We start from the raw sequence: 14,459 nt of genomic DNA, 5'->3' as shown, positions 1-14,459 counted from the left end.
GGTTACAGCTTTATACCACATAATTAGCAATAAACAAATACTGTACCAATAGTTATCATAACCCTAAGCCTAACTGTAAAGTTCAACATAATTTTAAACTTTAAAGCTGCAGTCCGTAACTTTTGACGCTCTAATCACGAATCACGCAGGTACTGGGCTGCTCCGCAGCGGTGACGACCCGAACTAGTCTAAAATAGTCCGGATATAAACATTTAGGTGTACCGTAGTGATTATTCAGGATAAGACAAAAACACGGTTTGGAAAATGGATTCATGGTGTGCTCGCTTGTTAATTTTGAACACAAAAAAAAGTTACGGACTGCAGCTTTAATTTTAAAATCACCGCGCTTGGTGAAAAATAATAATAAAGAGGAGACTAAAATAATATACTAATTACATGGTTACAGCTTTATACCACATAATTAGCAATAAACAAATACTGTACCATTAGTTATCATAACCCTAAGCCTAACTGTAAAGTTCAACATAATTTTAAACTTTAAAGCTGCAGTCCGTAACTTTTGACGCTCTAATCACGAATCACGCAGGTACTGGGCTGCTCCGCAGCGGTGACGACCCGAACTAGTCTAAAATAGTCCGGATATAAACATTTAGGTGTACCGTAGTGATTATTCAGGATAAGACAAAAACACGGTTTGGAAAATGGATTCATGGTGTGCTCGCTTATTATATAAATTTTGTTAATTTTGAACACAAAAAAAAGTTACGGACTGCAGCTTTAATTTTAAAATCACCGCGCTTGGTGAAAAATAATAATAAAGAGGAGACTAAAATAAGACATTTAAAAGATGAGATGATTTCACTCTCTTAAATATCAAACATTTTATTCATTTCTTCTAAAAATGACACAACAGGGTTGAACTAAATTTGCAAAAAATGTAGGCCTACATTAAAGGCATGATATTTTAATTTCAGTAAATTCACCAAAATGAATCAGTAAGAGTTGAACGAATCACTAAAAAGTGTAACTCTTTGGTGCATTAAAAGCAATGGTCTGTTCGAGCACATGTCAACTTCTGATTTGACTATCGTCATTAGTTTAAGGCAGGACTATCAGTTTCTCTGCTCGGTGACAAATGAGGGGAGAAGTACTGATGAAACCTACTCAATTAGAGTTATTAGTGGTGCTTGTGTCACTATTATCAAGTCACATACTTGTTCATGCTTTGCGTCATACTTCGGTCGGTGATGCTTCAAATTGTTTAGATTATTGAGGAGATGTGCTAATATTGCGTTGTGTAGTTATTCGTTATTGATGGAACAGTATTTTAAAGTGTTACCGAACAGTTCTTAAAAGAATCATTGTTTAGTGTGAAGAACAGTGATGCATGGGCTGGGAAGCATGCGCATGATTAATGCCTATTCAGTATTTTGTGGGGACGCTGCAGCGACTGGGAGTGCTGGGATGAAATAGTTAATCTGTAGCTTGTAACAGTGTTAGAGTGGATTAGGACATGTATCTGCAGGATCAGATGGGGACACAGCGGTGGGGTGCTGGAGGGTCTGCTTGCTCACTTTGGAATCTGCATTAAAATCCATGTATATACTTCTAGTTTTGATATAGGAATGAATTTCAGAATGAAAATCTTCCATTCTGACTGGCCAAATTTGCTTGGCTTTCTCTCCTTTGCATAGTTTAATTTTTCTCATTCTACATGACCTCATTTGAGGTTATGTTTGGGGTAAAATCAGGGCATTTGCAGCTTTTGGTTACTGGATATAAAGTAATCCCAATTCTATTTTATGTATGTATGTATGTATTTACATTTTACAAGAGTACTGGTAGTGGTGATTTGTGATTCCTTTCTAAAGGTATTATTCAAGGATATATCAGTCACTTAAAAAAAAAAGTATTTTAAAAATTAGGTATCAGATCTAAAGATGTTTCCACTGAACTTACTAGAAGAGTTTTTAGCAATCCCTTTCACTGTATGTGCTGTCATGTATAAACAATTTTATAAACTGTTGGATATGTCATTTTATTGTATAATGTCCATTTTAAAAGTAGTTTAGAAGAACAAGATCCACTAAGAAATTCTCACATGTAACTGTAAGCTTGTGTCTAATGTGTGTGTGTGTGTGTGTCAGAGAGATTACATGTCTCACTGTATTACTCCCAGTGTCTAAATCAGATTTACTCCGGCATTATTACCACATTGATTCCTCAATGAGACATTATTAGGACTTCAGATTAACAACTTCAGCCCCCCAGGATCACTAAAAGTGCTAGTTTGGCAATTTTTGCCCACCATTAACCTTCTGCGATTACACTGTGCTGAACACACCAAGCCACAAAAACAAAAGCCTTGTCATGCACAAGATATTATTACTTCTAAATTATTGTGAATGTCAGGATGCCTATTGGAATCGCTTTCCAGTCCAACTAATTCTCAATCTTACCAAGGGCCAAATGAGAATCATCTATAAATATATATAAAGAGAACTCTACATTTTCTTTTTTGCTACAAATTGCAGAATTTGTACTTCTATTGGAATAAAGTCTTGCTATATGACAGTTTTAAAACAGTATATGATGCGATTTCAATTGTTCCTTTCTCTTTGGAGTGTTACAAGCTCTTGGTGCATAAAGAAGATCTGTAAAGTTGCAAAGACTAAAGTCTCAAATCCAAAGAGATATTCTTTATAAAAAGTTAAGAGTCAGCCACACCTACCTAAAACGGCTCGTTCTAACACGCCCCCACATGTCTACATCACTATGTGGGAAGATTTGCATAACGCCGCCCAAATGTTCACGCAAAGAAAGAAGGCTGCTCACTCAAGCCCGCCGTGTGTGACGCTGTGTTTGGTTGTAGAGTAGACTACAATGCCGGCTGTTCTGACTGAAAGACTGTAAGTACGTTTTTCACATTTAAAGGATTTGCCACTGATGATTCAAACGTGAGTTTTGGGCAGTGTAGAGTAGCGCTTGTTGTTTGTCATTTCTTCGATCACAAATGCAGACATGGTTTTATGTTTACGCGGCGCGATGCAACGCAACGCGTAAAAAGACAGTATAAGTCATTATAATCCGTAATTATGTCCCCACTGGATGCAACAAATGCCTCGTTTATAATGGGTTTTAATGTTTTTGAATCATCGCTCCGGCCGTAGATGAGTTTTGTAAAAATGTACGTGTTTCAGAAAGGCGGGGCATAGAGGAGAAACAATAATGTACAGTATGTGGAAAATAATGTGTTTTTTTAACTTTAAACTGCATAAACACATTTCATTACACCAAATACACAAAATAATGTTATTTTTAGCAACATCATATGACCACTTTAAGGATCCTGAATGATTTCCTTTTGAGTATTGTCCTAAAAGTTCTAGTTATAGTCGATTATTTGGGATTGCTTAAATGAAGATATAATTGTACTACTATTACAGTTTTTGCCTAATTTTACTGATCCTTTGTAGAATAGATTAGGACTGTTATACTGAAAGGTCAGAGCTGATGTTTCAGTCAGTGCACTAGGTGGCAGCATGTAATGACTCTCTGATTGCTGTGAACCAAATGAGCTCATCAGTCTGTCTGTTTGCTCTATGAATAATGTAATAAAAATTGGTCATGTTAGACATACATACACCTATATATATATATATATATATATATACACACATACATACATACATGCAGGTGTGACGGGTCATGTGGTTTCAAAAAAACGCCAGCAAATTCATGCATTTCCTGTATCTTTCTTTTTTATATATACATTTAAAGTTTTAAGTTTTGGAAGTCAACATTTTAAATCCTACGGTAATGGTTTTGTAAAAGTCCTTGCCTATTTGTTTCTATTGTTAGTTTTATAATTAGATTTGTAACATCTTATTTTAAAACTGTACAGGAGAAATTAAAGAAGTGTGCTGGCCATTTGACAGTTTACCATTTTTAGTATTAGATGATTGGTGGAAAAACGACAGGAGAGAGAGAGAGAGAGAGAGAGAGAGAGAGAGAGAGAAAGAGAGAGAGAGAGAGAAAGAGAGGATGGGGATTTGGAGCGGGGGTCAGAGGGGGAGGGCTGGGGCTCTGTTATTGGCAATCAGCTCCAAAGTGGCTCACACACACACACACACACCAAACACATGCTCTCACACTGACACACACACTCATATACACACACTGGCAGGAATCAATCTGTCAGTCAATACCTCAGGATGTGTCCACATGAACACACGGTAAGAAATATGGACATTTTAAAACAGTCTTTTTCTTCCGTTGTCTCTCCATTTCTCACTCTGTCGCTCTGTAGTTGTGCTAGTTTTATCCTGACACTCTTTTTTACCCTCTTTTGTTCTCTCGCTCTTTTATTCCACTCTCAAATCCTCTCTTTTCGCACTTTATCTACTCTTTTATTCTTTCTGTAAAACTAAAGACCATCTAAAACAATTGAAAGTAAACCGTTCTCTTACCAGCTATCTAAAATAATGATTTAAATAATGATTGTTACGACTTAAAAACAGTTTTATAAGTTTATTAATGCTAATATTTCAGTTAAAGATGGAATTACAAATTAATGTTTAATAATTAAATGATTTTAATCTATTAAAACGAATAATTACTGATTCAAACTAACACTTTTTCTTCAAATTCAAGTTTGCAGTTTTAGTAGTTTATAATATAGCCTCTTAATTTAAGGTTGCCTACTTCGCTTAATATTAAGTGAAACAGATTTATCATTATTCAAATTTTAGTACATGTTCATTTTAAATACTTTATGAAAGTTTTCAGTTATTAAAATGAATTCCTGCCTAATGTCAAGATGTTTCTGTACTAAAATGTTAAAAAAAAAAAGATTTTCCAAAGAAAATTGAATTAGTTGAAGCTGTAATACTTGAAACCTAAAATATTTATTTATTATTTAATCTTCATATTTGAATATTTTTAATAGATTTAGTTTATGATCTAACCATTTATGTGTGACTCTTTGCTTGCAACCGTATAAAAAAAAATAAATAAATGAAATATTTGACATTTGATTTTTTTTTATCAATTTCAACATATGGATTGTCAGTTCCAAAATATATAAACTTGTGTCATCTCAAACTGCCACAGTGTTCGGTTTTTAACACAAAATGCTTTGAATGGTGCTTTTCCCTGTAGATAAGATGTGTTAGTTGGTCTGTTACCATGAATACTTGGACCTGTATTTCATCAGGCCTGACAACATTAAATATTCTTTGAGTTGTACATAACACTTGTGTTAAGGAGCAACTGTTCAGTGGGATAACTAGATTGATGGATTAAGATTATGGGATTGCATTTAGGTCTTTCCTCTGTTAATCTGAAACTGTTTGCAACCCATACATCAACAGGATACATAATTAGCCAATAAAGGAAAAGTCGTTTAGTTCTGTAATTTTTCAAGAAAAATAATTTCTTACATTGCTTTTTTATATTTTAATTATTTAATAAAGGTGTCACTATCAACCTATATTGTAATATCAGGCCAGGCTTTGGAATCTTTTTGTCTAATGTGACATAAACTTCCAGAACATCAGTCAGTATGTTACTCATTACCTGCTAATGTAGTCCTACTATAATTGGTCACAGATTACCATCAGTGTTCGGTTTTTAACACAAAATGCTTTGAATGGTGCTTTTCCCTGTAGATAAGATGTGTTAGTTGGTCTGTTACCATGAATACTTGGACCTGTATTTCATCAGGCCTGACAACATTAAATATTCTTTGAGTTGTACATAACACTTGTGTTAAGGAGCAACTGTTCAGTGGGATAACTAGATTGATGGATTAAGATTATGGGATTGCATTTAGGTCTTTCCTCTGTTAATCTGAAACTGTTTGCAACCCATACATCAACAGGATACATAATTAGCCAATAAAGGAAAAGTCGTTTAGTTCTGTAATTTTTCAAGAAAAATAATTTCTTACATTGCTTTTTTATATTTTAATTATTTAATAAAGGTGTCACTATCAACCTATATTGTAATATCAGGCCAGGCTTTGGAATCTTTTTGTCTAATGTGACATAAACTTCCAGAACATCAGTCAGTATGTTACTCAGTACCTGCTAATGTAGTCCTACTATAATTGGTCACAGATTACCATAATGTAACCCTGGACCACAAAACCAGTCATAAGGGTCAATTTTTCGAAATCTGAAAGCTGAATAAATAAACTCTCCATTGATGTATGGTTTGTTAGGATAGGACAATATTTGGCTGAGATACAACTATTTGAAAATCTGGAATCTGAGGGTGCAAAAAATAAGTAAAATAAAAATATTCAGAAAATCTCCTTTAAAACTGTACAAATGAAGACCTTAGCAATGTATATTACTTAGTGTTGATATATTTACAGTAGGAAATGTACAAAATATCTTCATGGAACATGATCTTTACTTAATATACTAATGCTTTTTGGCATAGAAGAAAAATCAATAATTTTTACCCATACAATGTTTTTTTGGCTATTGCTACAAATATACCCCAGCGACTTAGGACTGGTTTTGTGCTCCAGGGTCACATATAGTATCTGCACCATATAGCTGGAGAAGACTAATGGCTAATCACTATTTTTTCTCTCTCTTTCTCTTTGCCAGTTTCAGATGATAAAACGGGAACCCTTCAGTTCAAAGGAACAGGCATTTTAACAAACGAGTCTAATTTGGCACATTATTGTTTCCATCTCTGTGTAAAAACGGAAGTCTGTTGTTGTTCGCCTTGAAAACTCAGAGACAACAACCATACTTCCTGTCGACACAGCAATGTCTTCGTCTCTGCCGCTGCCCTCTTTGCCTCCAAGCCCCCTGGCCATGGAGTATCTCAATGACTTCGACCTGCTAAAGTTTGAAGTGAAGCCTGACACCCCTCCACCTCCTCCAACCTGCCTATACCCCAATTCAGGCATCCATCAAGAGACGACCGGTTCTCCATATGCTCCTCGCCCTCCTCCTGACTCCAGCCTCAGCTCCAGTCCCTACACCTCCCTTCCTCCATCACCCACGCTCAGTGACGGACACCCGCCACCATCTGCATCCTCCTCTTCCTCCTCTCTCTCGTTCCCGCTGTCCATCTCCACCGGGTACATGTCAGGCCAGAGCTCCGGCTCTCAAGGAAACCTGGACGGGAGCCCAGCCGCTGGGGGCCCCACGCCGTGTTCAAACCCCACCTCCTTGGAGGACCTGCTTTGGTTGGCTGCACTGCAGCAGCAGTTCGGTGGGGAGCCCGGAGGTGCCGCGTCTCTGCTGGGAGCTCTTGGAGGAGTGCCGGATCGAGGGGACCGGGATCGAGGAGGGTTTCTAGGATGTGAGGATGCAGTGGAGGCCCTGCTGAACTCTGCTGCAGCCGCTGTAACTTCACAGGTATGATCTAAGATATTTGGACCATGTAGTTGTTTGTCCCAAGCAGGGTTGCAAAAAGGTGGAAAATTTCCAGTAAATTTGGGAAACATTCCAGACATTTTGGAAACTTTCCAGGATTTTTTTGGGAATATTCCAGGGATTTTTGGAAAGTTTCCGGAAATTTGCCGGAAACTTTCCACCCCTTTGCAACCCTAGTCCCAAGTGAATGAAGAAAATCAGGCCCTTTTAAACACCGGGCGCAATGCGGCGCCAGGCGCGATGCAAGTGTTTCTTGCTGGTTTCTTGCTAGTGGCTGCGCCACGTTGTTGAAATAGCAAATGCAATTGCGCCTATTACTATTTGTTCGCCCATGGGTGTGCTTGTCTGAATACGAGGTGTATTCAGGCGCATTGATGGCGGGTTGCTATTTTGAGGCAATTGAAATAGACTGCACCATTGACCAACTAAAACCTGGTCTAAAGTCAATGGTGCAGTATTATTCTTTTTTTGTTATTTAAAGAGTGTGTTAGTAATACGCGCCTATAGGCGGGTCCACAGCGTACACTTTACTTATTACACACACAGAGACTCGCAGCAGCACACAAACATGCCAAATATTAAAAATTAAAGGATTAAAATTTAAAAGATTATTATTGTGTACATAAATATAAAAATGCCTATACGTCATAATCAGTAGTCATTGCATGTATCAGAATTAGCCTACCTATTTGCAGTAGCAGATCCATTTCCTTGCTAGAGAAGCGCTCAGTTTTTCCGCTTGCAAATTTCGCCATGTAAATAGCTAATCAACCATGGCGCTAGCGCAACTGGCTCTTATAGGGAATGGGAGATGAGACTCTGATTGGTTTATTGCACATTATGCCCAAAACACACCCATGACTCATTAAGAGAATAAGGACAACCCTTTTAGGCCATGCGCTGGGCGCGCCGATCATTTTTCCCGTCGTTAACTAGCAAAAGTGGATTCGGACACGCCCTAAGTGCACTTGCGTCGTGCGCTTTAGACCATGTGCTTAGATCGTTAAAATAGGGCCCTGAAGCTCAATTTCAGACACAAATGTGTTGAAAAACACAATACATGAAGCAATGCGAGTACATGTTGCATTCTTAAGCCCAAAGTATACTTCGCTTTTGTACATGTATGCTAGCGTATGCGTACAGCCGAATGCGCAGACTTTCGAAGTATATTTCATTTGATAGCATGCATGAACGCAGGCAGTCGACACATCTTAGGAGGCAGATGATGCCAGTTCTGGAAGGTAATTATACAAAATCATTTTGATAATGTACTTTCACTCGGGTTATTAAAACAACGTTTGCAATGAGATCAGTCCACTGGTTCGTCTAGTTATCCAATCACGTGAGCTGTTGAGGCAGTCACGTGAGTTTTTTCTTGTGTATCAAGGAACTTTTTGGTAAATGTTTTTCCATCATAGTTTATGCACATGATTTTTTATTTTATAGGCCAGGGGTTCTCAATCCTGGTTTAGGAGCCCCCCGCCCCCCAACACTTGTCTCATTTATCTGCACACCAATTTCACGTCTTGGAGTCTCTACTAATGAGCTAATGACCTGATTCAGGTGTTTTTGATTAGGGAAATACACAAAACAATTTTTTTTAATCCGGGAACAGGGTTGAGGACCACCGGCCAAGGGAAACCACTGGTCACAGTAACCACTGGCCAAATGTGTTTGTCCAAATGTGCCATTTTCATTGTAATCTCTTTCTAATGTGCTCTTTGTAATCTCTTCCGCAGTTCCCAGTTTTGTCCCAGAGTTCGAGCAGCAGTCACATGGGTGACTCCAGCAGTGACAGCGGTGTTGATGTTGTTCTTAACAAGCCGTCAGACATGTGTCACCGGCCTATACTGGTCGTTTCTTCCACCCCTCCATCTCTCAACACATCCACCAGTCCCTTCTCACAACCCCTCAGTCCACAGAGCCGCCTCCATCACCCACACTATCCAATGCAAGGCCATTATCATCATCATCATCATCATCTGCAAGTCACTCAGGTACTTGCAGTCACTAATTCATCCTCCTAAAATGGTTGTCAGCACAGTCACGTGCATGTACTCAACAGCGATCAGATTAAGTTCCCAAAATAATTTTCAGCTTTTCAGGAAACACTTCCAAAGGTGAGGAAAAAATGAGAAAACTCTTTTAAAAGTGAATTTGGCCTTTCTATATTTAGGGATTCACATTTTTCACATTTTGAACTATAAATGGTTGGTGATTTTGTTTTGAAGTGTGTTGAAAGCAATTTGATGGATGTGGCTTGTGAATGCCTGTCTCTAAATGTGGAGCAGCGCTATCAGATTATGGTAATATCTACTATTATTGTGATGTAATCCTGATCACTGTCACTTACACTCAGTCAGATTATGCTGTATGGAAATGTGCTGCCAAAATCACACACACACTACACTACACCTCTAGGCCAAACTATATTACACACATACACACAAAGCTCATACATTTTTGTTTTATTGTTATATTATCCAACGTGATGTCATTGCCTCATGGCTTTTGTGTCACTGCTAGAGTTGTGATCAAACCAGTTGATATCAACAACATAAGCAAGTTCATTGATAGTTACTATAGAGTTGATTGATTGATTGATTTTCAGTTAAGTAGTTTTGGTTGCAGTTGAAACATTATTAGTGACAAATAATTCCAGTCTGCCACCAATTTGCCTAAACAGTTATGAACTGCGAGTTTGAGAGTGACTGATTTTTAAAAAGGAATTTGTTCTCAGTGATGTTTCAATTGCAAACAAAACTACTTCACTGAAAATGCATGCATGCATACATACATAAATCTTGTAGTAGAAAAATTTGAACTTGCTCAGCTGTATGACTATTGCAGGTTTTTTTATTATTATCATTACTGTTGTGGTTATTATCTTGTCATGGTTTTTACAGTTGTTGATATCAACTGGATTGAATACAATACTATTAGCACCACAAAAGCAATAAGGCAAAACAAACTACACTAAATAAATAATCCTTCTATATGACTGCACTCTAAAAAATGCTGGGTAAAATAGGGACAAACCCAGCAATTGGGCTGTTTTGACCCAGCGGTTGGGTTACTACCCAGAAGGTTGGGTTAAACATTTAACCAAACCGCTGGGTCAAAACAACCCAATTGCTGGGTTTGTCCCTATTTTACACAGCACTGGGTTGTATTTAACCCAGCATTTTTTAGAGTGTGTGCTGTTTTGTACTGTTCAGTACATCAGACATTTCAACCGCTGTGTGCTAATCATTTATCCGTTATTGTCCATGTGAGTGTTTGATAAAGCGTTGATTGTCATTATCACACTTTGTGTCCATTCCGTGACAAATCTCTCAGACTTACCTCTTATTGTCTCTTTCTCTTTCAGTGCGGGGTGGATGAGCATTTTTCCGATGAGCAGTTGGTAAGTCTGTCAGTGCGAGAGCTGAACAGACATTTGCGTGGGGTAAGCAAAGATGAGGTGGTCCGTTTGAAACAGAAAAGACGGACGCTGAAGAATCGCGGTTATGCCCAGTCCTGCCGTTACAAACGACTCCAGCACCGGCACGCGCTTGAGTCCGAGAAGCACATTCTCACACAGCAGGTACACTATCAAGCACTGAAACATGACAGAAATTAGACACATACAACCACAAACAACAAAAGTTAATTATAACCAGTGTTGGGGAAAGGTGCTATTAAAAGTAATGCATTACAATATTGTGTTACTCAATAAAAAAGTAACTTTAAATGAAGTTCCAAACGTAGGTTCGGGAGGAGCCTGATCATTCAGTCCTGTCAATCTTCATCACGAGCCTATACAAGCAGCTCTCATTGCGCCATCCCAGCTTCAATTCGTCCGGCATCCCTCCACCTCCCCATCTCCTCCTCTATTTTTGTTTTTCTCCCTCTAGGTAGTATGGGGGGTTGAACTCGGCGCTCAAGCTGAGCCTCGGGTTCGATCCTCCATTGAGGACTGCAAGCCAAGTTCGTTTACCATTAACAATAAGGACTGAAAGTAACATAAAGTAATGCATCTAGCGGCTTCCTTGTTTAATTTTAAACGTTCTAAAAAGTTATATTTTTGAAAAAAATGTAAAAGCCCTTTCACTCAAATATGTACGGAGCCCCGCACATGACATGCAAGAAAAAAAATTGTGGGCACGATGTATTAATTTGTTCCCTCGATTTACTAGATCCTGCACACGATTTAATAGGCTAATTTGTTCCGTTGTTTTAAGTAAATCGTGCACTCAATATAATAATTCGTGCCCTCGTTCTAAGTAAATCGTGCAGCGCCGGTAGAGTTCTCCAATTATTAGTATGCGATGTAAATGCCTCTCACTTAAAATGATTCCATGCAACGCTGCAAGGCTTTTGAGAATGTCTCTATAACTCATTCCCTACTCAAAATAAAACCCAATTAAAGTGTCTCTGTCCATAACATAAAATAACTTGACATAACATATAGCAGCAACATGTTTATGAGTATGCGTACGCGGACAGGAAGTACAACTAATTATAATTTCGTGTGCACGATTTACCTAGAACGAGGGCACGGATTATTATATATCGAGTGCACGATTTACTTCAAATGAGGGAACGAATTATTAAATCGTGCACACAATCTAGTAAATCGAGGGAACTAATTAATATATCGTGGCCACGATTTTTACTTTTTTTCTTGCATGTCATGTGCGGGGCTCCGTAGATATGTATAACAGTAGTAAAGAAAAGATGATCACTATTTCCATTAGAAAGTTAATAGCAATCAACATGATTTTAGTATTTATGATTTCTCTCTGTTTTGGTTCCTCTAGCTGGAGCAGCTGCAATGTGAGCTGTCTCGCGTGTTAAGAGAGCGAGACACATACAAAGCTCGTTACGAGAAGCTCATCAGTTCAAACGAGACTCAGCCTTCCCATCCCAACACCTCGCCTTCTCCTACTCCTCCGGATTACTTTTTGTGACAAAATAAACATTGTACAGAAGAGAATTGAAGGAGAGCTGATTATTGTGATGGGTGAAAGTAATTCAAAAGAGCTGTGACTACAACTCAACTTAAAATAAGCTATTAAACCAAAGCAGGTTGATTGTGAGGTGGACCTGGATTGTGACATAATGGCGTCATGCTACTGCTGATGGGATTGCGTTTTTGCCCATTGTGAGCTTGTGTAGCAGCAACATGATTTCATTAGCATTCATAGGTATTCATACACAAAAGGGTTCTAGCATATTTTGAGATTTGGATCAAATCAACGTAATGACAGCATTTAAAACATAAAGTATTTTACGTATTTATAGTGAATGAATTAAAGGAATGAATAGGTGGATTTTATTGTTTTTATAATAAATAAGATTTATTAAATATGTTGGCTATTTATTTATTTAGCACATTAACAATTTTTGAAATTATATTGGTTTCATTATATTCTATATGAATCAATAAATTGGTAACATTTTATATCTTTGATGATTCAGCCATAGAAAGCCTGCATATGACTTAAAGGGTTAGTTCACCCAAAAATGAAAATTAGTCCATAAATTACTCACCCTCAAGTCATCCAAGGTGTATATGACTTTCTTCTTTCAGACGAATCCAGTTGGAGGTATATTAAAAATGGTCTTTGATCTTTCAAGCTGTTTAATGCCACTCAGCGGGTGTTGCATGCATCAGTCCAAAAGCAGTTAAATAAAATTCGCCCATCCATAAAAAAGTGTCTCACACGGCTCCAGGGGGTAAACAAAGACCTCCTGTAGCGAATCAATGCGTATTTGTAAGAAAAATATCCATATTCAAAACATTAATCTAGCTTGTGCTCACTGTTGTAAACGGAAGCAGTTGAGGGTGAGTAATTTGTGGGCTAATTTTCATTTTTGGATGAACTAACCCTTTAAAGGGACAATTCACCTAAAAATGAAAATTCTGTCATCATTTACTCACCCTGATGGTTTTCTAAACCTGCATGAAATTCTCTCTTTGGCAGTATGGAAAAAAATACTATAGAAGTGAATGGCTATCATCAAATGTTTGGTTACCCACATTCTTCAAAATATCTTATTTTGAGTTCAGCAGAAGAAAGAAATTCACACAGGTTTAAAACAATGACAGAATTTCCATTTTTGGTGAACTGTCCCTTTAAGTCTTCGGGGGTTACTTTTATTAGACCCATGCAGAGTTCATTTATGAATACATTTGACTTGAAAAAAAGGATTTTCCATCATTTACAAGTATGTAAAAACCAAACTGGTATTCTCACTTGTTAGAGGATTCCTCTAAGGATAAGACTGGTTTACTTGTGTAAAAACATTTACATTTTAATTGCTGTTAATATAGATATTGTACAGTTTTAGTGTCTCAACGTACAAAAAAGTATGTGTGCATATTTTCTGCTAATACCTATGAATACGAATGAGATCACCCATGGTAGCACAAAAGGCTTGCTATCTCATTGTGTTGAGCTATTTGTGATGATGAGTTTAGTTCTTACGAGAGTTTCATTAGCACATTTATTTGGCATTCACCAAAATGACTGTTAGAGATGTACATCTATGAAGAACTGCTGACTTTTTGAGCAAGAATGCAACACATGTAGAATCTATGATTATGTGTATAAGCCATCTGTGTGATATTTTCATAGTAGCTGCAACTCACTGAAAAGCAATGCAATCAACAACCAAACACAAACCAAGTGAAAAACATTAAATAACTTTGAGTGACTGTGTCTTTGGAAGTTACATTTTATGATTAAGTTAAGGGTGTAATTTAACTGTGACATCAAATTCATTTAGCAATTCACAGAGCTGGTCACTGTGGGTGTTAGTAGATGCCTATTTAGAGGCAGACTTTTCTAGGAGGTTTACTTGGCTCGCCATAGGTTTATAAATTAAAATGTATCTGGCTATTTTCATTAATTCACAGTATTTATTCATTGTTTGTAATGTGATAATTGTGTTCATTTGATAGTGTGTATTAATTTCATTAATATTTTGTAGCAGGATAAAAAATATAAGAAAGATTATATTCATTATGCTCTGTTTGTAGTGGTTTCTTATGAAATAAACATACTTTTACCATTAATGATTTCGCCATGGATTGTGGACTGTACAACTGAC

The 14,459-nt window shown here is 37.4% G+C and overlaps 1 protein-coding gene across 1 annotated transcript; it reads left to right on the top strand.

The window, feature by feature from the left end:
- The first annotated feature begins 4,079 nt into the window (after positions 1–4,079).
- On the top strand, positions 4,080–12,905 carry nrl (neural retina leucine zipper). The gene is made up of 5 exons (XM_016237591.1): positions 4,080–4,196; positions 6,582–7,343; positions 9,101–9,358; positions 10,732–10,947; positions 12,164–12,905. The coding sequence occupies exons 2-5, from the start codon at positions 6,747–6,749 to the stop codon at positions 12,311–12,313; spliced, it is 1,221 nt and encodes a 406-aa protein (XP_016093077.1). The 5' UTR covers positions 4,080–4,196; positions 6,582–6,746; the 3' UTR covers positions 12,314–12,905.
- Positions 12,906–14,459: the final 1,554 nt, after the last annotated feature.

Source organism: Sinocyclocheilus grahami, unplaced genomic scaffold, assembly GCF_001515645.1.
Source record: "Sinocyclocheilus grahami isolate Dianchi unplaced genomic scaffold, SAMN03320097.WGS_v1.1 scaffold519.1, whole genome shotgun sequence".
In the NCBI taxonomy this organism is placed as follows: Eukaryota; Metazoa; Chordata; class Actinopteri; order Cypriniformes; family Cyprinidae; genus Sinocyclocheilus; species Sinocyclocheilus grahami.
Note: the sequence above shows the minus strand (reverse complement) of the source record. Positions and strands in the feature narration are given on the sequence as shown.